Here is a 24,205-nt window from a genome sequence, read left to right as displayed (position 1 = left end):
CCTGAGGGCGGAGCTTTGTGAAAATGAGTGGGAATGTGGTGGTGGGCGCAAGGAGTTAAAAAAAAAAAATCGTTCAAATGTCTAACCCACCTAATTAACCGTTAGAGAGCTAATCTTGAAAAAATTGACTAATCTTACCTAATGCACGTTTAAAGCAGTTCTAATATGTTTCTTTCAGCTTTCGCCATTACTCTCACAAAAGCAATGTGCTTTAGAAACCTCAGAGATATTACACTACGAGGTCTTAAATACAAACTCTTATGTTCATTGACTACGCACTAGATTAAAAGGTTGTAGTATTCAGTACATGAGAGACATATACTTCCCTTTAACTCCAAATTTATAAACCACTCAAATATTAACTTGTATAGACACTAACCAAATCGAGAGCCTTTTTAGCGTGGTAGAGTAGAGCTTCAAAACTCACAAGCCCTTTCCTAGCCCCTTTAATTTGCTTGTGAACCAGAACTACGTCACACATATTCATGCAAATCACTTGGATTATTTTCAAAACGCGATAAGAAAAACAGCGCACAAGCTCGAGTCGCATGCACGCCACACGTAGCTGCTCCACCCTATTTCTATCTAGCATGTCTGTACATGATCTGAGGATTGAAACGCCACTCCTCCACCAAGCACTCGCATTCTCACGTCTTTAGAAAAATATCATATGATTGTGGAGAACAGCTGGGACTTTTGACTGTCAACCGATACACACGGAGTTACTCGAGAATTTCACCTTGAAATCTGGCCTCCAACCTGCACACATGGAGGCAAACGTTAGCATGCTGTCAGCACTGCAGTCTATATGAGGTGCCTTCGACCCAGAAGCTCAGATCACTTTGCTTCCATCTGGTAATACAAATGTTTATTGTAAAGTCCTTCTAATAACTAAAGCCAGGAGAAAGAGAGCATGTTCATTTTCAGTGCTTGTGGTATGCTAAGCATTAAAAGCTGAAGAAGAGCTCCATTTTTAGATGTCATGTGTTGTCCCTGGACAAAAGACAGCCAAGGATGCATGGCGGCTTGCTGCGATGACTTCTCAACACAGAGAAACGCGAGACCATCCATGCACAGCGCTCATAACACGAGCTCAAGCGTCAGAAAATAAACTGCCACCTAAAACTGCACATTTCACCAAGTAAGAAAGAGGTACATTCACACGAGCGTGTGCTATACACATTTAGGTTTCCATTTACCTGTTTTTATTCTAATTGTTTTTCTAACTGAATCTGCCCAAAGTATCCATATACAAAAAATTAATGGAAATTCAAGATTTTTTTTTTTTTAATTCCAAAAAAACAAAGAACAAAAAAAAAAAAAAAAACATTTCATGCATGGCTGAAGTGGAAATGTTGCAGTACAGAAATGGTAAGCACCAAGCATGACCAGATGCTGTGAGCAATAAACCACACTGTGCTTCCAAAACACTTAATGACAAGAAAAATCAATGAACTACAGTGAACACACGTAGCACTTTTCCAATATGGAGAGGTATGAAAACGCAATCTGTATAAACCGTTGAAATGTCTGAAAGGCAGGTTTTACATAACGTATTAAGACATCGGATATCTGTTGCTCTCTTAGAGAGCCAGGTAAGGTAATGCTTTAGGAAATATATTTATGGTTACTGAACTCCCAAGCATCTAACAGGACACAAACGGGAGCTGACTAGCAAACACCAGAAGTGACAGTCAGCTGAATATCTCATGAGAGCTCATTAGAAAGAAAAATAGTGCAGAGAAGGCACATTCTCAGAAATTACTGAGCCAAATTTCATGTATTTACAGCGTTATAATGGGCATGAATTCAGTGCTGAGTGAGCAAAACCAGGCTAAAACGCTAGTGAAATGTACCCCAAGACCTGGGAGTTTGATGCGCAATGGCCAAAAAAAAAAAAAAAACATGACACCACAATGACACCATGCTGATTTCAGGTTAAAATTTTGTACAAAATCTTAAAATTTGTAAAATATATTTTTATTCATTATTAATATATGGTTTTAAATAAAATGATTAGAATTCACCATATTTTTTTAGTCTTTTCAGCTTAAATACTTTATTTTTGAAGACAAACTAAATGGCAGTTGGTTACCAAACCTATATATTGTGATGCATATCACGTAGTGGAAAAATTTCCTAAAGTTTCATCATATGATATTTTTGTCTTATCGCCCAGACCTAATTGGAGCTTTCTAACTACTTTCTAAACATCTTTTTCAACACATGTCAAAAACAATTCCTGCAGTCTTGTTTCAGCTGGCAGCAGGGCCTACCTTACTGCTCAACTTTTTACACTTCAGAAGTCACAGCAGATCTGTAAAGTAGCGACTTTTTTCCGCTTTTTTAAATATCCGAAGTTACTGTAAAGCGCCGTATATCCGTGCACTCCGTTCTGAAACGTGGGCTAAAATCAACATCTGTGTGCTACACTTGATGTAAATCACACTCGCATGTAAAAGTGATTCAGAAGCATGTCATGTGTTGGGCTAGCAATGGTGTAAGCAGGAATTCATTCCAGAGGGAAGAGGAAATATATAAAATAAAAACTGTTTTTCTCATCTGTAAAGGTAATTTGATAAGTGAGATGCGCTCGTGCATTTCAGTTGGATGTCAAACAGTAGTAGGAGCAGTGATGACACTATTTATTTTATGTAATTTATGGCACAATCTATCGTCAGTCTTTCCATGTTAATAACGTTACCATGAAATACAGTTTCTATGTATTTCATGGCAATGTTAACATTCCACACTACAGTTCCACGGAAAATGATTAAAATAGCATGTTAATTAACAACAGGGGAAAATTACACCGCATATTATAAAACCTGATCTACTTTTCTTTTGCAGTAAACTCCAGCAGACAACTTCACCAGCTCTCACCTCCATATCTCTGCGCAAATAGTGTGGCTATCTGACAAGCTTTCAAACAGAAAATTCATCACCCCAATTGGCTAATCCTGTTTCTCACCACTGCAGCTGGTATCCAACATAATGTGATTAAACAAAGGAATGCATTCACTAAAAGAGAACTTATTATAATCAGTATAATAAATGTTATTACCCAATAGTGCACACACTTTATATATAAGAAGAACTAACAGAAACAATTACACACACAGACATATAAATATGTATGTATATATATATATATATATATATATATATATATATATATATATATATATATATATATATATATATACACACACATTACATACATACATACATACACATATATATATATATATACATATATACATATATACACACACATACAGCCCTTCAGCAAAAGTGCTGATGCAATTAAGTGCTCTGACATTTTAGTAACAATTCTTCAGAAAGGTGCGGTAGGAAACGACTTACCGAACCGGACAGCCCAGATCATCAGGCATGCGGAGCAACTGCCTAATAGTAAATGTGACTCAGTCACTGTACAAAGCATTTCTTTTGCCAAAGTAAGGCCTAGGCAACACAATGAGCGCAAGTTAAACCCAAAACCACAGATATTTCAAAACTAAAAACTAAAAATTTTCTCTATTCATTAGAACATTAACACAACAAAAGAGCTCAACAAATACAAAACACCCATGTATGTCTGGCAGCCTGGGAAAACCCTTCACAAAGTGAAATTCTGACATTTCCTGCTATATACAACTCTGAAAACTGCACGCTTCCCTGTACCGTGTTTCTCTTTTGCACATGAGTCAGGTTCTGGCATTTTAAAGGCTGATCACCCCCAAAGGAAAAAGGGAGAAAACTGCATTAAAGATTTAATTCCAGTACTACTGAAAGACACCAGCACATTTATGGATTTAATTTGTATATGCTTTAATGCGTAATAAATGAGACATCAATTACAAGTAACACATAAACACTATATCACTACACCACACTTTATTAATAGCTACTGACTGACAGGCTTTTCAGAAGTCCCGCCCATCCAGCAGTACTTCCAGCGTTAATAACAAATTAATATATGTTATGTTTAAAAAAGTCAATATATTTACATGATAAACTAATAACACTGATGCCAAGTCTATATCTCCTCAGCTGGAATGATCTTAATCTTAATAAGCTGTTGTTATCCGACAGCCTGACCGGCAGACAGCAAATGCCATGTCGTGTAACCGAATATACGTATGCAAAAAACTCTGTTGGCTGTTATTAAGCCATTCAAACGTTTCCAAACTTCTTCCTTTGTTATCTAGATGACGATATGACAGTGTATTTGGATCGTGGACACTCTGACAGCTGGTATCGGATTACAAATTTTTTGGCACCCAACAACTTGATCAAAACATTTACTGACTGTGTGATGAAGTCACACTTAGCTAGCAAGGTTTTAGACATCTTTAGGCAGACTGCCTGTTTTTATGACTGCGTTTGGGTCCTTACCAAATGCTTACCAAATCCTTGTAATCTTGCCTTAACCGTCTTTCTGCAAAGTAGAGAAATTTCCAGGTCAAAACCAGATATTATCTTTTTTTGGTTTGTTTCCTGATGTTTTTTTTTTTTTTGCCAGAATTCAGACGCAGAGACATGTCACAGGTTTTTCTCAGACCGCCAAACAGTATGCTGAACTGTGGAAAATGAAACGTATCAGCAATAATATTTAGAGAATCTGGGTTATGTGCATGAAAGTTTGTTAGCCAAAGTTAGCAGATGTACAGCGCGTGTCCACTGGCACATTTTGTGGCCATATGATTCTGTGTGGCCTCTCTCGTTTCACTGTCCTTCAGCATTTCTATGATGTTGGCTTAGATTTAGTTATGCCACATCAAAAGTCTTTAATTTTTTAAAAATCTTTTAAAAAATTGCATTTTTATTTTTATAATAAATAAATAAATATTTACCATTTAAGAGTTTATTAAGATTAAGCATTAAGTTTAACGTCACATCTGCTGCTTCCTGTCAGTTTGTAATTAAGTTAAAAAAAAAAATAAATAAAAATAAAAACATTCACAATAATGTATTATGATTTATCATCATATATCACCCAGTCCTATCTGACTAATCAGCATCATTCAGTACAGCAAACTTTATCCCAGATCCTGGTCTATTGAGAAGTGCTCAGCCTGGGGCAAAAGCTAAAAATCTTCCTCCTGTACAAACATGCCCAAGTTCAAATGTTAGGAAACGCTCACATCTAATTACGTAACTGTTCAGCTCTCAAATGAGGGCGGATGTTAGCTGGTTAAAATACTAGCATAAAGTATCAAAGGAAGATATAAGATATATAAATATTGTAAACAAAATGTACTACAGGTTCACCATATGTTAAAAATAAATAAATAAATAATTTTATAAATTCTCCCAAAAATTTAATTGAAGAAACAAAGTCTCTGACCCAGGGAAAATGACGGATTCAAACATAATGAGCTCCGTAGCAGCACCTGACGCATTATTTTAACCGGTAAAAGAGCTCCAAAGTAGGCTAAAATGCCCGCTACCTCTATCTCTGGAACTGTAGATCACAGCGGCACTGTTACACCCCTGTACGACAGTGAACAAAATTGCTTAGCAAAGCCACACACACACACATTTGCCCATTTCTCCTTTAGATATGTATGCAGCTCTTTTTACAAAGGCTCTAAATTCTCTTTTAATTACTGGTGTCATCTACACTGCATCCATAATTCAGAAAGGAGTCAGCCCCTGAAGGCCAGTCAGCTGGGTCGAGTCCAGATCCAAACACAGGCAGCCCCGGAGAATAGATGACAGAGTGCTACACAATAAACGATCGAGATCAATTAGCCTGTTCTCTATTTGATGTGGCAGATCTCTGGCTTTCATGCCAGGGCTTATTCTGTGGGTTTATCTGCCTGAATGGGTTCAGGAAGGCCAGGCACACAGCAAAATCCCTCCAATATTTCCTGTTTGCTTTTGCTTTGTTCAGAGTGCCAACCTCACAAGCAAACCAGACAGTAAAGCCCAAACCACGAACATAATGCAACAGAAACCTAAACATGATATTGCTTTAAAAATGTGGTATGAAAATGTTACACATTCTGTAAGGAATTAAAACATGACGTTATAGGAAAATAATCACCGACAGGGTGGTGTGATGCGTTGATTAGTTAGCTATAACAGCACGTCCAGAAGTCTTTTAATCCTCTTATAACAGAGCAATTTTTTTTTATTTTTTAACTTCTGTCTTGAAGACTCTCCCATGGTGGAAAACTTACTGACTATTACAAAGTGCTGTCACTGGAGACTCCTTCCACACATGCTAAATAAACAACTCCTTACAGAAATCATCACCATATAAACGATTTTTCATTTATTATTAGGTTTATATTATGTGGCGCTTCCGCCATACAAGAATTGCTACAATAGAAATGACAAGATATTAGAACAAGCATATCATGCTTCCTGAAGAAAATCAGAAAAAACTGATTATAGTTCACATAAAGGCACTTCTATTAACTTTCCGCCTCTAGGCCAATTTTACTTTTTATAAATAATTTAAATTTAGTCTTTGGCCATTGGAAGGAGCCTTGTGGTGGGTCTTGTGATGCTATCCCTGCAGCATAACTTGCTACCTCTGGCTAGTTAAGTCAATTAGGCCATAAAAATGAATGAAAGGCTTCAACTGATCTGAGTGAAAATCACCTGACCATCTATAGCATCTAAATGCAGACCTTGAGGAACTACAGACAAGCTATTCAATTACCAATAAAGTCCAGGCTTACAAAAGCACAAACAAAAACTTCTTGCGCTGTATACTCTGATTTTGCCAAGAGCCTGTCAGCTTGTTCACCACTTCATTATTTTTACTTCCTCGTTCTAAAGCCCTGTTCACCTCATCAACAGGCATTCTGGGTGATCTCATCATATTTCGGAGACACACTGTGATCCGATAACTCAAACCACCTTCAGAGACGCACATGACCATATAACATTTGTGGTGTGAACGGATGCATCTCAGACAGCAAGAAAGGCTGGTCTAATCGGCTGCGTTATTACCCTAGCCGGAAAATACGTAACCATTACAAGAGTGTGACAGTAGAGTACTTTAATGCTAGGTCACTGGATAAAAACATAAAGGCATAAAGTAGCTTCTTTCGTCTCATCTCCCATTCACTTACAAATATCATTAGAACAACACGTGATTGAAATGTTTGAAACATTCCGTACAGGTACATGAGGCAGGATTTGTGGGACATTTCTGTACGAAAACTGACATAATAAGTGTGCGGGACATTCTTCTTCCCGCAGAAATGGTGAACGAAATCCGAACGCAAGTGTTCGCTAGAGACACATGTGTTTCTGGCTGTCCACTTGGTATCAGGTCATTTGAGACGGATGTTAATAATAGGTGTGAACAGGGCTTAAGAGTAATTTATAGCACAGAAGCCTCCTTTAATGCTTTAGTGACAAAGAGTAAGTAAATATGCCAGCAGAAGCTAATGAATAAGTACAAGACATGTCCAACCATGAATAAAGTAAAGTACTACTATATTTGGACTTGGTGCTGTAGAGAGATATTTTAATCATTATTCACTGAATAGACCGTGATTTAATCCTTGTAGGTCATTCATGCAAGTGAACAGAAAAGAAGAATAAAGCACACCACACCTCTTTGGTTGGCAAGTCATTAAAGTTTGTGTTTCTTCATGTCCTCCCACACACACATTCTTGAAAGTTCTTGTAGTTCCACTGAATCCCGGCCAGCAGCCTGCTCTTTAAATGACACAAGGAAGCGAACTCTCGGACAGTGGTCCTCATTTTATATACACACCACTCAAGAGAAATATACAGGAAAAACAGGAAGATATTCCAGTGGGCATTTAATACATTATATATTTTTTAAATATTTTTGGTTAAATTTGTATCTCAGCTGTGTAGCTGTATATTACAGCCTTTGGATGCAGCTGGTTTAATTACACTGTATTCTGTAAGTGACTGTTCTGGAGTGTGTACTGAGCCACGTGGCTGGGAGACAAACAGAGGAACAGACAGGCAGTGTGACGCAACAAACCTCGTGTTGGAAAGTAGGCCAGGGCCTGGGCCAGAGCAAAATGAAAACGCTCCAACGCTGTCAAGCGGATAGAGGGAAAAAGCTAAATCCTGTCTGATGAAGGAAACAAATGGACTTTACTTCATGACCATTCAGCATAATCCTTCCCCTCTCACACAGCATCTCTGGGGCAGAGCAAAGTCAAATCCAGATATACAACATGCACACTGGAGCTACAGTGTTGGCAGTATGTCGGATGAACATTCACGATGTTCACAGCTCCAAATCTGCTGCTATTAAAAACCTAATGGCTTGAATAGATGACACTTGAGGATTATGCTGCACTGGAGTGGAGGCTGTAACTCTTAATTCCCAACGTCCCACCTGGGGGGAGGGGGGTGGGGCATAAGATGTACTGCATGATCATATACTTGTATCAATGCATTTAAATAGCAAACTAGCTTACCATACATTATTACATTATTTACCACTTATTAGGGACTGGTTTGGGTGCATAAGTACATTGTTGCCTGATGAGCTAGCTAATACATCTATGATTTTTTTCACCCCTGTTGTGTGTAGACTTAAAATCAGTGAATGCAGAGTTTCAGTATGAAGGACACATACAAATAATTAAAAGAGACAGGCAAACAAAATTCAATCCCTACAGCAAAATACTGCAATAATTGTACATGCATGATGTTATGCTACCAAGCAGGGCAACAGTCAATTCCCAGAGTGCAAAGGGTTTGAGGGGAAATGAGACTTCCACCACTTAAAGCCAAGTCATACTGAGACTGCAAGACACCACACTGAACAAGTCACGGTGCTAAAGTAACCGCAGGAATATCAAGCTGCATAGCGTATCTATCAATAGTGCTTAATTCCATTGTCTTTAACTGCAACATGTGCAGAAAGTAGTTTTAACTCTTGGATTTTCCCTTTGTTGATACAAGAACAAAAAGCCCTTTAGTTGAGTCTGGCTCCCATGACAGAGCTGACCTCTAAGACCCAAAGGTTTGAGGGGAAACACTCCAAAATACTTCTGACCCCAAGCTCAGTGGGACGAGTCAGCTCAAGAGCCAGTGAAAGGAGAAATCAGAGTGCACGAGGAATACGGCAATGAACACCACCACTGCTCTGACTGATTCAAATCTGACTTCCTAATCAGGCATGGCTTAAGGCAGCACACTGAACTCCTGAAGAAGCCCCAGTCTGTCTTTACCACAAGACGGAGGACTAACATGGCCTTGGACTCATCAGTCCTTTGGGTTTCCATGCCAACCACTATTCTGAAGTGCTTTGAGAGCGTGAGACAAGATTTCAGCTGTTGCCATTGGATACACAAGCAGCCCTGTCTACAAAAGGGACAATGGGGGTTATTTATAACCTGGGGTTATTTTTACTGGTCATTCAGATGAGGGCTCACAAATGGTGCAACAGAAACCTGTCATCCGGAGATCACGAAATCAAACCCCAACAATGCCACAGCCATCTGTGGCCAGAAGTCCAAGATAGCAAAAGTGGGAAGGATGGCATACTCTCTCCCTTGTCAATCACAGTGACACTAACCAATGACGGGCATCTGGGAACTCATGTATGCGGAAGAGGGGAGACTGCGTTGCATTGTGACACAGCATAGAAAAGATGCAATTGGCTGGCTTCACGTGTCTCAGAGGAACCACGTGACAATGTGATAAATTAGTGAGAAAATTATTATCCCAGAGATACTGGGGTAATAATTACATTAGCTAATTAGATAGTTATTATATACCCATGTGAAAGTAGTCCAATCCGAACAGAGCTTTAGAAAACACAGATATAGCACAAATGTGCAAAACAACTGCTGCACGCCCATATCCTTATCACTGCCACATCTTAAGCAGGTAGTGACAGGAATTCACAAATTCCTGCAGTGCAAGCTCACTTTGCTGCATATTTATACCTACATCAAACTAAATAAACATCATCTCCTATCTTTGTTTCTCTCCTTCCTTCTCCAGTCCACAACAATGCTGTGAGGTTCATTTTTGCTACGTGGGCCTCCGTTTCATCAGTCTGCATGGACAACCCATAGCTTAGCATGTTTACACCAAGACTAACTAGAGCCTCACAGCTTAGTGAGGTGAAAGCAGGATTACATAATCAACCTGCAGTGCCTTGCCATTATAAATAGTTGCCATCTGGTGATAATGACTGTTAGGTTGAAATATCCGGAAGTATCCGGATCTACCTATCCGTCATCAGATGGCACATTTAGGCTAAACACACATACTGCAGGCTCACTGTCAAGGGTACTTCCAATAGAAGGTTAGGGGAATTTTATAGTGCACAGTATCACAAACAAAGCTCTGAATACAGTTGGAGTATAAAAGAGGAGTTGAAGCTCTCCATAAGTTTATTTTATATGTCAATGACACAATAATGTAGCATTAATTAATAGACTGGAAACCAGCAGCCTCTATGCTGAGACATTTTTTAAATGCCCAGTATGGAATTTTAAAGACAATCTAAAGGCAAAAAAAGTCCATTCTTACATTGTAAGTTAAACATCGTCTTGGTTATGTTGTGTCTTAAACGACTTGTTTTCTCTTAGTCTTCCATTAACGTGCCATGTCTTTGGGTTATCTCTGAATGTCTTTTGATTAAATTTAATTAACTACCTGTTAACAAGGTCAGGAATGTTTGCAAAACTGAAGTCGGAATGTAAATAATCCTAACGAGTTATTAGCTGTAACTAAGCTCAGTATAAAGCTGAAATAAAATTAGTAATATAAACTAATATAAACTAGTCGTGCATGTGCCCTGCGCTAAACAGAAGCGGTGACAGGATACAAAACAGGCTGGAAGGAAACACAAACTACAAAACTATTTATTTTTGTCAATCTTAAAGCTGCAGGCACCACGTTTCCCGTCAGTCATTTAAAACATCTTCCAACCTGATAGCCATCAGTTTGCGATTCCTGATACCATCGGCAGCTGTCCCAAGCCTAAGATGGACTAAACAGATTTACAGTAAATTCTTGTGTTTAAACCAGATCCAAATTCATGTTATTACATAAGTTTAATGAAGCTTTATTTATAAATATAAGTATAAATATAAATATAGAGACAGAGACAATAAAGAACAGTTCCAGAGAAGGAATGCTGAGGAATTGAGAAGCAGAAGGCTGGAAGAGTGGGATCAGTAGCCTAAAGGTTAGGAGGAAATGGATAAAAACAAAAGAAGAGCATCTAATGAGAGGAGATAGCTGAAGGCCTGCTGTCTCTTAAAGGGCATTAAATATTAAAATTATTTAACAGAGGCTTCTTCTAGACTGTCCTGTAGTACCACCCTTACCCCTCAATTACTATCATGTTACTGTATAACAAGAACAAACTTTCTCTAATCAGTACTGCGATGTGCTTCAGTGACATTTTAACTTAATATGTATCACGCAGTTGCATGTGTTACATAACAATTTTGATACGTATTCACTGTTTGTCTACTTTGCATCCTTCATTTAGTCCATTCACGTTAACTTACTCACTTCACAAATACAGCCGCACAATCCTAACACTGTTGTAGTCGTAAAGATTTTGAGACCACAAAATGGGGCGTTGGCCAAAAAAACACTGTGAACCCCTATGAATATATTGTTACTAAAAATAAAAAGCCATGATTGGGTCATGGGACAATAAAACTGTGTAAAATAGTCTAAGTCTCCATCAACTTAATATAACGTAAATAACACAAGTGATAAATTAAAAATGCCTTAAAAAAAAAAAAAAAAAAAAAAAAAAACATTTGTGAAATTTTCTGCTTGCAGCTCATTTCCAGTAAACAGCCACTTTGTGATAAAAATATTTTATGTAATGACATCACTTCCTGCAGCAGCCTCTGTATGTACATGTTTTGCTTTGTCATTAAAAAACAAGTTTTCTGTCACAGGAACACCAGGCTCTGTCACCAACAGTCAGCGTCCTCTCTCCCCAGAGTCCTAATCAGCACCACCTGTCTCCAGTCACCACACTCATCGGGACTCCATATAAGCACACACCTCACACACACTCTTTGTCTGGCCTCGACAAGGAGTAGACCTCTTCTCTCTGAGTACCTGTGTTCATTTGAAGCTCCTCTACATCTCCCTACGTTTTCTCCAGCGTTTCTCTTCCAAGACACGTGAGGTGTGTGCTCTTTTCCCTCAGTCATTTACCTAGTGTCTCTATCTGTGTTACCCACCAGCCTGCAGTTATCTTTGTGTTTACCCTGTCTTTGCATATCCATTGTTTGTCAAATCCTTTAATAAATTTGTGTTGGGTTCTCACCTTTGTCTCCGAGTCTGGTATATCCTGACATTTTATTTGACATCAATATTTTCCATCAATGTTTTCATATACACACACACACACACTATTCAATATTAAATTAAATAACGGTATTTAAGTTATTATAGATTTCTTATCAGCTCAAACCATTCTGGTCATTCACCTCTGATATCTCTCATCAACGAGGTGTTTCAGCCTGTAGATCCTCCACTCACAGGATGTTTTTTGTTTTTCATACAGTTCTGTGTAAACTCTAGGGACTGTTGTGTGTGAAATTCCCAGGAGATCAGCAGTTTCTGAAATAGTCAAACCAGCCCATCTGGTACCAACATCTACTGCCATGGTTAAAATCACTGAGATCACACTTTTTCTTCATTCTGATGTTTGATGTCAACATTAACTGAAGCTCTTGCCCTCTATCTGCATGATTTTTTAGCATTTCGCTGCTGCCACATGATTGGCTGATCAGATAACTGCATGAATGTGCAGGTGTTCCTAATAAAGTGGACAGTGAGTGTATATCATGATCTTTACAACACCTCAGAAACATGTACTGTGACATTTTTTTTTTTTACGATAAAAATATCATCTAGTCATATCACCCAGCCCTAATCAGGAGACAAAAAGAAAAATCTCAAACTGAAATTAAATCATCAGTGGCTTTGCTGAAACTTATTATTGCTCACAACTTCTTTTCTATCTACTCAATTCTGTTTCTCCATTTCAGGCAAAACACAGCAGATGCAAAACACCAGTTTCTGTTTTGCAATGTCTCTAGATCAAAAACGCCAGCGTGGGCCCTAGGATCAGCCCAATAACCGCAGGTCTGTATGTGCGCCAGTGGAATACGATTAGAGAGATCTCCAACACGAGCAACTGAAAAAGTAAAGATAAAGGGGGAAAAACAGAAGTAGAGACAGGGCTATGCCCAGTGGCTGTAAAAACTCATTTACTGCTGTTATTCATTTGATGTCCTGCGCATGCACACAAACGTATTCACGAGCCTGAAGAGAAACTGGACAGATCATGCGGAGAAACTGAAGCATGTGAGAGAACTTCACTTGTGCGAGCACTGAGCACTGAGATGTGAGCGCTATAAAACATAACGAGTCAAAAATATTGTTTATAAAGACGCTAACCTTTCACGTGCAAATAAAGCAGGCACATCATTAAGCAAACAACTAAGTAAGAAGACACTAGAGGCCATAGTGAGCGCGTGCTTCTGAGTGAAGAGGAAAAAGCAAAGTCCATGTTTGAATCCACACACACTGACCTTACACACCACTCAACCCCTGTTTCATACGCTGCTAAACATGACTCTACAGTCTCCATGTCATCACTCTACACTCAGGGTTGGGTCGACTACTTCAATAAAGTATCCATGGCTGAATACTCAGTACTCTCTCTTTACTCTCACATAATCGGTAACGTGTTCAGCTACACTACTCAAAAAGGGTAATTTATTCAGATTACATTAAGCGTGTGTAGTTTAAAGGCATAGTTAGAAGAATGATGATGTGTGTTAGACACTCTTTGCCTTACTGCATGTCCATTTTAAAAACTGCGTCTAACCTGTTAACCACATCACTCCGTGTCAAGTTCAGCTGGCACTGACGTTTCAGAGTAAACAACTGACAGATCACTCTGTTAGTGAATGGCTCAAAGCAAAGCAGTGTGCACAAGTTAACCACTTCTGCACTACGTTTTAATTGATTTCGTTCTGTTGTAGGCTAACGGTAATTGCACACGCCTACTCACATGCACAACCACACACACACACCACCATATAAAAGGACTAGCCCACTACGAGATGTGCTGTTATAGAAAAACAATCGCTCTGCGCTGGCTTGCATCACACCTCGCCATTGATTATTTTCTTATAACAGAACACACTTAGGCAGGTGTTATAGTGCTACCAAATAAAAAGTTTTTAAGTAGTTTTGTTTTGTTTAATCAACTGCTGAATGCATGGTCTTGCTGCAATTTCAGTCAACAAAACAGAAATAAGTTAAACGAGATATGATCAGTAAGCTAAAGCTGGCCACCTTATTATCACCAAGACGAAAGTTTTGTTCACCAAGTACTCATTTTGTTTTCAAAGTAGCTAAAATGTACGAGGCCCACACGCTCAGAGATGCATCAGGCACACTGCTATAACACGCCCAAACAGCACACACCGCAGGTGGAATGTAATTGTAAAGAATTTTATGCTCTATGCAAACTTTGAAAGAGCAAATAAAAACAAACCACAAAATGCTGATAAACATGTGAGCCAAAAAACAGTGATGAAAACTTTTAAGTAAATAAATGATGACTTAGCGAAGTCAGGTCTTTTCTAAACATTAACGAGCATCATGCGCTGTTTAAGAGACAAAGAAACTACAACATCAAAAATCGCTGTGACCAAGAAAAGTAACAAAGGAGTTACATTAGATCAGTTACTTTACATCAAATATTAAAATCTATCCAATTTGCTACTGTCTTGATGCTATTTTCTTTCCGTACACAGGTTTTAAAAAAACAGCCGTGTGCTTTGAGTCTTTTGATCCTGATCACTTTTTTGTCATCTTGATGACAGGCTTAGAGATGAAGTCAAAAATATCAGGCAAATACGGGTAAAAACGCGAATCCAAACTAATGCTGCACTCGACAAAAACTTGTAACACATAATTTCGGACCAGGAAAAAAGAAAGAAAACGCCCTCTTTCAACTCGGAAACGAGAAACGGTCTCCTCAACCCTGAGCTCATCAAGTGACATCAAATCATCATGGCTGCTCACAGCATCAACAGTAATCACAGTAGCTCTTCTTACCTTTAAATAAGTTATACTTTACATCAATACACAGATAGCTGGCTAGCTTCTTGCTAAAAAGGACAAGGAGGAGGATTAATGTGGAGGCATCCATTGTTTTGTAGCTTGAATGCATGGAGGTCGAGAATGACATCATTCCAAGCTCTGACTTCCCACTTCAAGGTAAGTCGAACGCAGCGTTAAACTCCATTCGAGATATTTTTTCCCTGAGAATTTGTACTTGCAGTATTTGATTTAACAAGGCCACCATGGGGAAGAGAGAGAGAGAGAGAGAGAGAGAGAGAGAGCAGGAGAGAAAACATGGTCTATGTGATTCAATGAAGGTCTGAGGTAAACACACACACAGTGGTAAAGAAATGTGAGATCTACTCTGAGCTCGGAGACGGAGAAAGCGGAGGCCTTTAGTTAGAGCGAGCAGAGAATTGTGCCAGAGCAGCACTACCATAACTGCAGGCTTTGTGTTTCTGCCTGACTCGGCTTTTCTTTCTCTCTTCAGTATTAGGACTGAACAGCAGATCAGGGCTCTGTGCGCTGGGAACAATTAACCCTTGCAGATACGACAGAGAGAGAATCATAAGCTGTATGGAGCACTAGGAATGTCAGCTCGTGTTGGAGAGGTGGGAGGTTGGACTGTGAGGCCGTGCTGACGATCACGCACCATCAGAACAAAGCGCACCTTTGAGCGGACATGAAGAGAGTTTGATTTATGCCAACCGTCTTCTCATCACTCCAAAAATAAGGATCATGTGAGATTTGGATTCTCAAGAAATTCATTTCAGAGATGAATATTTGTCACACCAGTGGATTTCACTATATAAATGCAGCAGTGCAATCCACTGTAATCCGAGAAATACACTATATGACCAAAAGTATGTGTACACCGGACCATCACACCCATATGTGCTTGCTGAACATCCCATTCCAGATGCTGTTATAATAAGCCCCACTCTTCTGGGAAGGCTTTCCACTAGATGTTGGAGTGTGGCTGTGGGGATTTGTGATCATTCAGCTACAAGAGCATTAGTGAGATCAGACACTGATGTTGGTGAGGAGATCTGGGGTTCAGTCGGTGTTCCAGTTCATCCAAAAGGTGTTCAGTGGGGTTGAGGTCAGGGCTCTGTGCAGGACACTCGAGTTCTTCCACTCCAACCTTCACACACCATGTCTTCGTGGAGCTCGCTTTGTGCACAGGGGCATTGACATGCTGGAACAGGTTTGGGCCTCTTAGTTCCCGTGAAGGGAAATTGTAATTCAGCATACAAAGACATTTTAGACAATTGTGTGCTTCAATCGTTCACCACAGGTGTGATGGTCAGGAGTCCACAAACTTTTGCCAATATACTGTAATAAAATCTGAATCAAAATGTGCATTCATGCAGCCTTGCAATCATTGAACTATTTTGAGAATCAGTGTGTGACTTAACAAGATTTTTAAGAAGAAAAAAAAATACTTTTGACACAAACTTTTCTTTACACTAGATAAGGCCTGTATGACCTTCCATCACTATAATGATTTTTTTTTTCTTGGGCTGAGGCTTTGCTGCAAAGCTTCTGTGCTTACTTGTAGTAAGTTACAGAAATACAGAGTCTGTAGCTTTCCTCCAGTTGTTCTTGTAACTAATTTCCAGCAGAATAAGAAAACAGAATCGGTGTCAGAAGAAGACACTTCAGACAGTCTTGCTACGATCAACATGCTGCGAGTTACCAACCATGCTCATGCGACATTCTTGTACTCCTGTGAAGCCGCGGCGTCACGGGCCGGACGAGGGGCCCAGGATGGTTTAGGATGGTTTATTCCACATGCAGAATACGTCTGTGTGTAATATAGTCTAGGTCCATGCATCATTTACAATTGATCAGATGAGTTAGTATTTCCCCTATTTTGTGAAATGGTTTAGTCTGTTGCTTTTTCGATACACACTGACAGTTTCACGACTAATTACAGACATTTTCTCACATGTAGAGGGATTCTGGCTATGAGTTACTTTCATTCCAGGTGTTAAGACTGGCACACAAAAAGGAATGAAAAAGAGAGCTAGTAATCGAGGAAGGTGAAGACTTGTGAGACATGTGAAGTCAGCCAGCTGCATCTTTTTGAACTGCTGCTCATGTAGCGTCACAGGGCGGAGTAACACACATGGAGGAAAGCGCTATCCGCACCCTTCCGCATACATGAGCTTACAAATGCCTGTGATCAGCTAGCGTCGCTATGATTGACAGGGGAGAGAGATTTCATCAGGATTCGAACTCGCAATCACGACTGTCGGTCACGATTCTTTGAGATCGATTTTCTAAATGAATAAAATGGAGATTCATTAAATTCCAACAGCTCATCTGCATTTTGAATGCCCTCTTTAGTACACCTGAGTGAAAATAACTGCTGTTTAGTAGAAAACGTTCATCATTTTTAGGTGTCAAGAGTGCAGGGTGTCCGCTCAAAGTTAAAAAGAACCAATAACGTTAACATTGTTTCTGTTCTTCCTCTTACGATAGGCACTTGCAGGTGAAAACTGGTCTTGATAAACGTGCTGCACACATAACGTAACGCGTAACGCACCAGATCACGTGTTCGGCCCTGACTCATTTGTTCATTTCATACAATCAGTCGTCGTTTTCTTACCAATTGGGAATTTACTACTCATTACCCAATATTAAACATGTGTTTAGGAGAAACGTGTTCCTTCTCTCTAGCAGTATCTGTTTGAGTCGCCACGCTTCGAGTAAGGAAGAAGGGTGTAACTTGGTTTTATGAGATGAGATGAGTGCAAAGACCTCAGAATCAACAGTGATGTTAAATTAAGAAAGAAATCGAGATCATGATAGTGCAGTTCTACTTCCTTTAAAACTTTAACGAAAATGCTCACGTATTTTAGGCTTCCTGTACACGTTCACCATCTTTTACATGCTTCTCTTTCTTCAAGTGACTTTCCTAATCAAGTGATCAAAAAGTTATTCATATCTGAATATCAGTACTGAGTTGTTTCAGTCCTGTAACGAAGATTTAAGATTTGTCCTTAAAATACAAATGAGCAACGATGGAGTGCAGCTCTGTCTTCTATCCTCTATATTTCTCTCTTTTAGACACAAGGGAAAATCAAATGACGCCAAGATGTAAAAAAAAAAAAAAAAAAAAAAAAAGGCTATAATTTTGAATAGTGAAAGAGTCACAGCTCTGAAAATTGCTACTGAAAGTGAGCTGTGAAAAACAGCACACTATTTCAGTACCTGAACGAGTCCGTTTACTTTTAGCAGAAGCAAATTCCCCCAGGAAATTTCTGTTCGGTGTAGATTGATGTACGTACACCACACACCAAAGCTTCCCCAAGTAGAACCAATACTGAGCTTCAGTCACAATAATATAAGGCATCCATCATTAGAGGGTCGTGAAGGAACCATTTAATGCACTAATGCCGTTAATACGCAGACATACTGTACATGGCATGGTTCCTGTAGCTTTCTGAATAAACAAACACAACCCAAAAGAAAATAATCAGCCGTAACAAGAAGGGAATGTCCACAGAGCTCCGTGAAGGCCGGCCGGTCTGTACGAGACTCTTAGCCGGGAAAGACTGTAATCACTTTCCTGCAGCTCGCTCCAAATGTTGTGCACTTCTCACAAGTTAATAAAGAAACGACGAGCGTTAATCTGCCATCTGCCCATCGCCTGCCACACCAGCGAGAGAGAGAACGACTAACATACCAGAAGTACTCCTTTCATTCCAGCTTAATATTTAAAGAGGTTTCTGCACAACAGCACACATCCCAAATTATATACAGAGGAACCGCTAGTTAAAGTGGAACAGAGTCTAGTGTTAACTCATTCAAGTGCTTTAACTGATAAAAGAAAATATGTAGGTGGTTTTAACTGCAAACTAGTTGAAATATTGAGTAAAAACAGGACAGCTGGATTTAAACTGATAGAGGGTTCTGGGAATGTATGATTTCTAGCATAGGGGACAGAGATTTAATTTTTTTTATGAGGGAATTACGATGTCAGGCTCATGATCAATTACATACATGTACATTATTATAATTCTTTACCTAAATGACTTGAATTAAACATTTAAATTATGCTAGACGTAGTTATCTGCATTAAACAGGAAGCTGCTCATTTCATAATTAAACTCAATCACTTAAAAGCAGGAACAAATAAATAAATAAATAAATAAATGTCAGCTTGACTCCAAGGGATTGGGAGTTTTGACTTGGGATTCTTTTAAATCCCAAAAAGCAGAAAAGTTTTGATGCGAATTAGAGATGGTACTGATCCGAAGTATCAGAATCAAAAAAAAAAATTAAAGCTTAGTAGTTTTTAAAGAAAACAATATCGGATGGGAATTGTGATCAGCTGATACAGAAGCTTACAGCGCTGGTCTCGGAAAAGAAACAGTGTTATTGCTCCATCTCTAATCCAAATATTTTCAGTCTTTGAATATAATTACAGTCGTAAAAAGATGTAGTAAAAAAATGGATGCAATAAGTAAATCTGATGGCACGCATTTTCATAATGTGGTTAATATTTGAATAGTTGGAATAGTCTCAGGAAAGAAATACGTCTGCGCTGGTTCACAGGGGGCTTGGTCTTGCGTGTGTGTATGTGTGTCTGTGTGTGTGTGCCTGTGTGTGTGTCTACAACTACCACATTTAACACTTGCAGTTTATTATTATATCTCCTAACTGATGTCAATTAAACAGGTTTAAAACGATGCTAGTCACAATGACGTGTATTTTACAGGAAGCTGCATGTTTCTTAAAAAATGTAAAGCTCAATAACATAAAAACAAGCATCATTTCAAATAATAATCTATTTAATAAAGAAAACGAAATATATGCAGTAGGTAAATCTGATGGTGCGTATTTACCTAATGTGGTTAGTATTTGAATAGTTGGAATATCCTGAGGAAAAATATATATAAATATAAAAATATATGTACGTAAACATATGTATATATTTACATACATACATACATACATACATAAACACACACACACATATAAACATATATAAAGGAGATACTAACTTCAAAACAATAACTGAAAGTGTTTCATTCATCAAAACTTCATTTTGTAAGTTATATGATGCCAGTTGTGATGTTTGTGTGAGGAAAATGTTAGTCTAGTCTACATTTAGTCTAGTCTACATGACTACTTCTCAACTTTGCAAATGATACATGACATTTCAGACCAAATTAATTGCTCATATAAGAAACCTAGTTTAATGTTAAGCAACTAATGAACCATTTAGGGGTCCAGTGTCTAAAATGAGGAGGGTAGCTGGGTTTGTGGTGGTGTTTTGTTCACCAACCTTGACACAGAAGAGGAGTGGACATTGTTCTGTACATTGTGTACCAAACCCCCTCAGTCTCTCAGTATCTGCTCTCCCCTGGAGCTAGCTCTACATTAGCTTTACATTAGCTTTACATTAGCCTGAATGAGCAGCCTGAATGCTGAACTGGACTCAGCAGTGGGGCTCTTTCAACTCTTGGAGTCTTTTTTCCATTTAGCGAAGACTTATCAGCTAGACAGACTGACAGAACAAACACAGCACCTCAATATATATATATATATATATATACACATTTTAGTATACTGTAATATTTTTTCTCTGAACAGCCAGCTAGCTACGCATGAAGCTTCCAGGCCAACAAGCAAGGCTGCTAAAACATGACACATTACACACAGCTCGGTTACCCTAGCCTCTCATGGTTACCAAAATGAGGTTAATATATGTTTTAAAAAAGAATAATAATAATAGTAGTAGTAGTAGTAGTACGAATAGCTAAAGTGAGCTTGTGAGGTGAACTCACCAGCACAGGAGAGCTACAGTGAGGCACAGCAACAACACACACAGCCTCTTCATTATCTTCCCGCGGGGACCAACATCCTCGCTTCTTTATCACGCACTGTCCTGTTCGTTTGCACTCAACTCAGAAACAAGCTAAGCAAAAAAAAACGTTAGTAAAGTATATAAATTATAAATACAGCGACTGAGGGCTGGGGGTGTGTGTTTCGCGCCTGGCCTGTACACAGCTCTGTATCCGACCTTCTCTCGCTGTTGCTCGGCTGCTTCTGGCCCTCCTGCTGTCGCTAGGCCTCTGACTCCGCCCCCTCTGCAGCGCTTCAGACGTCTGCACCAATAGGAATCGCGCATACTGTTGTCTCCGCCCACATGGCAGGGTGTCAGGATGAGTTGGAAGTTGTATCACCGGCCGCGTCACCATGTCGTTGATAAGCACCTATAATGACACGTGACGTGTTTTATTGAGCAATGCTGAGACTCGAGCTGTAGATCCAGGTGGACATGCAGGAGTGGACTTTACTGAATGATGTAACAGCGTGAGAATCAGAGCAACCTTTATTCACGTTGCTGTAAGCACGCTCAGAACTTCTGAGTGAGGTCCACTTCATGAAGATGTCTTTATTTATCGCATATACTGTACATTACAGTGGACTTGTTTTCTTCACATAGCTCAGCTTGTTAGGAAGTTGAGGTCAGGGCACACCTGGAGCACTCGCTGCTCAAAGGCCTAACCGAGGCAGCTTGGTGGTGCTGGAGCTCGAAACCACAACCTTCTGATCAGTAACCAGTAAACAGTTATAGCTCAGTGGTTAAGGCTCTGGGTTACTGATCAGAAGATCAGCGTTTAAGCACCCAGGACTGGTGAGCTGCTGATGTTGGACCCTTGAGCGAGGCCCTTAACCCTCTCTGCTCCAGGGACACTGTATCATGGCTGACCCTGCACTCTGACCCCAACTTCCTAACAAGCTGAGATATGTGAAGAAAACAATTTCACTGTGCTGTAAATGTATATGTGACAAAATAAAGGCTTCTTCTTCTGCTTCTAACTCATAGCCTTAAGCACTGAGCCACCACTCTTATAATATATGACAATGCCTAATGTGTAATCCATCACAGATTCCAATACCTGGTCTTGCACATTTCAGTGTTTTCTGACACACCTGATTCTAGTCAGCAGGTAATTAACAGCCCTTCCTTCCTGAAGTGAGGGTCAGAGCAGGGAAAACACAGGACCAGGACCAGGGATGTGAATCTGTGCGTTAGTACAAAAAATATCATTCTCACTAGCAGATTGCTGACTTACTGATCATGGTTCCAAGGCTCAATATACACTATATGGCCAAAAGTATGTGGACACCTGACCATCACAGCCATATGTGCTTCTTCCCCAAACTGTTGCCACAAAGTCTGAAGCACCGAATTGTCTAGAATGTCTCTGTATGCTGTAGCATTACAATTTCCTTCAATGGAACTAAGAGGCACAAACCTGTTCCAGCATGACAATGCCCCTGAGCTCCATGAAGACATGGTGTGCCAAAGTTGGAGTGGAAGAACTTGATTGGCACAAATCCCCTCAGTCACATTAAAATATCTAGTGTAAATCCTTCCCAGAAGAGTGGAGGCTGTTACAGCACAAACTCCGTATTAATGCCCATGGTTCTGCATGAGATATTTAAGGGCACATGTGGGCGTGATGGTCAGGTGCACAAACTTTTGGCCATATAGTGCATGTGCCCTTTCCAGGAAAAACAGGAGCCAGCAGTTATCTTCTTAAACAACTCAATCTGGCTAAACTAATCAAGTTCTCTGGTGCAGTCAACCAAACAAATCTGTCTTTTTTGGAATAATCACAGTCAATAAATGGCATACAAGATTTTATTTTGGATTTGTTAAGCGATGTATGACACATAAGGCACTGGCTTTGAGTCTCACTGCCCTGCATATTTTGTTTTAACCTGTTCATATTGTGCCTGAGACATCCATCCAAATAATGAACTAATTAACTGTCTCTTCCTGATGTGTGCTGTAAAGGAGGAGCTACTTCCAGAGCAGGGTTTTGGACCACTGCAAATAGTAAACCAGTTATTTTTTTATATATTATTTGTTTGTGTATAGTCTTTCTGCATCTATCCTAGTCATGAAGCATTGCATACCACCTCAAAGTGCATTATTTTTGTATAACAGCATTGTCTGGAGTGTGTTATTCTGCTTATACCACAGCAATTTGCCAGCGATTACAATGTTTAATTTATTGATGAATGACACGTCACACATTTTAACACTTACAGTGTTATAGTATGTTAGCCTCGCACCTCCAGGGTCGGGGGGTCGAATCCCGCCTTCACCCTGTGTGTGCGGAGCTTGTGCGTGCTCCCTGTGATTCAGGGGTTTCCTCCGGGTACTCCGGTTTCCTCCCCGAGTCCAAAGACATGCACTGTAGGCTGGCTGGCATTTCCAAATTGTCTGTAGTGTGTGATTGTGCCCTGCGATGGGTCGGCACCTTGTGCCCTGAGTTCTCTGGGATAGGATCCAGGCTCCCCGTGACCCAGTGTAGGAAAAGCGGCACAGAGAATGGATGGATGGGACGTCCGAGAGACAAGTTAGTTCCTGTCATCACCTACAGTATAGGTGCGATAAACGGTCGTTCCCTCGCCAGCAATTCGCTCACTCTCTCTCTCTCTGTCTCAAAAATAAAAAATAAACACAGCTGTTCATTTTACTGTTGTGAAAGCACAAAGTATAAACTTCTCTCTCCTGGGAAACCTTTCAAAGCACGGACACTGCAAACTCTTTCAATAGGTGTTAAATGTTTTCTACCAAAAAAAAACTTCACCACATCACCACATGGTTATACGTTTTCCTTTATTAAAGAACAACAACAACAACACATTTTTATTAGTAGTAGTAGATTTTCTCTGGAGCATCCGCCGTACAAATGCCTGTGCACGAGCTGTTACTATAGAAACAATAACGTACTAGAACGAGCGCATTAATATAAACCTATCGCTCATGTTACAGCACACCTTCTGACCAATCAGATTCGAGCATTCAACCGCGTTGTAGTATAAATAACTACAACAAATACTGTTAACTCTTGACTTAAATAAACTACATGGAGTATGTCCATGTATAGTCAATTTAAAACGACATTTTACAGGATAGACAGGCGTTTTTTTTTCTACAAAGTTGCCAAAAAAAGTGCGCGAGCGCCAAGAAAAGACTCAATTTCCCATAATGCAACATCTTAAAGGTGTCTGTGACATTCGCCTGCGCGGAATAATTATTATTTTTTCTTAATATTTGCGTTAGAGATCAAATATG

The 24,205-nt window shown here is 39.5% G+C and overlaps 1 protein-coding gene and 1 long non-coding RNA gene across 9 annotated transcripts in view; one reads left to right on the top strand and one right to left on the bottom strand.

Annotated features, from left to right (window-relative positions):
• Nucleotides 1-21,179, bottom strand: part of suco (SUN domain containing ossification factor) — a 50,379-nt gene extending 29,200 nt beyond the window's left edge. For 5 of the 8 annotated variants that reach the window (XM_034313406.2, XM_053242095.1, XM_034313407.2 and 2 more), the window contains exon 1: nt 20,892-21,179. In XM_034313406.2, the coding sequence (XP_034169297.2) occupies nt 20,892-20,944 (53 nt within the window). In that variant the 5' untranslated portion in view covers nt 20,945-21,179. The remainder of the gene's footprint in view (nt 1-20,891) is intronic. The other 3 variants (XM_034313409.2, XM_034313410.2, XM_053242096.1) reach the window with 1 other exon arrangement.
• LOC117599669 (uncharacterized) lies at nt 179-15,358 on the top strand. The gene is made up of 2 exons (XR_008305259.1): nt 179-1,141; nt 11,895-15,358. It is a non-coding gene; the product is annotated as an uncharacterized LOC117599669 (long non-coding RNA).
• Nucleotides 21,180-24,205: the final 3,026 nt, after the last annotated feature.

This window comes from Pangasianodon hypophthalmus, chromosome 19 (assembly GCF_027358585.1).
Source record: "Pangasianodon hypophthalmus isolate fPanHyp1 chromosome 19, fPanHyp1.pri, whole genome shotgun sequence".
NCBI lineage: Eukaryota > Metazoa > Chordata > Actinopteri > Siluriformes > Pangasiidae > Pangasianodon > Pangasianodon hypophthalmus.
Note: the sequence above shows the minus strand (reverse complement) of the source record. Positions and strands in the feature narration are given on the sequence as shown.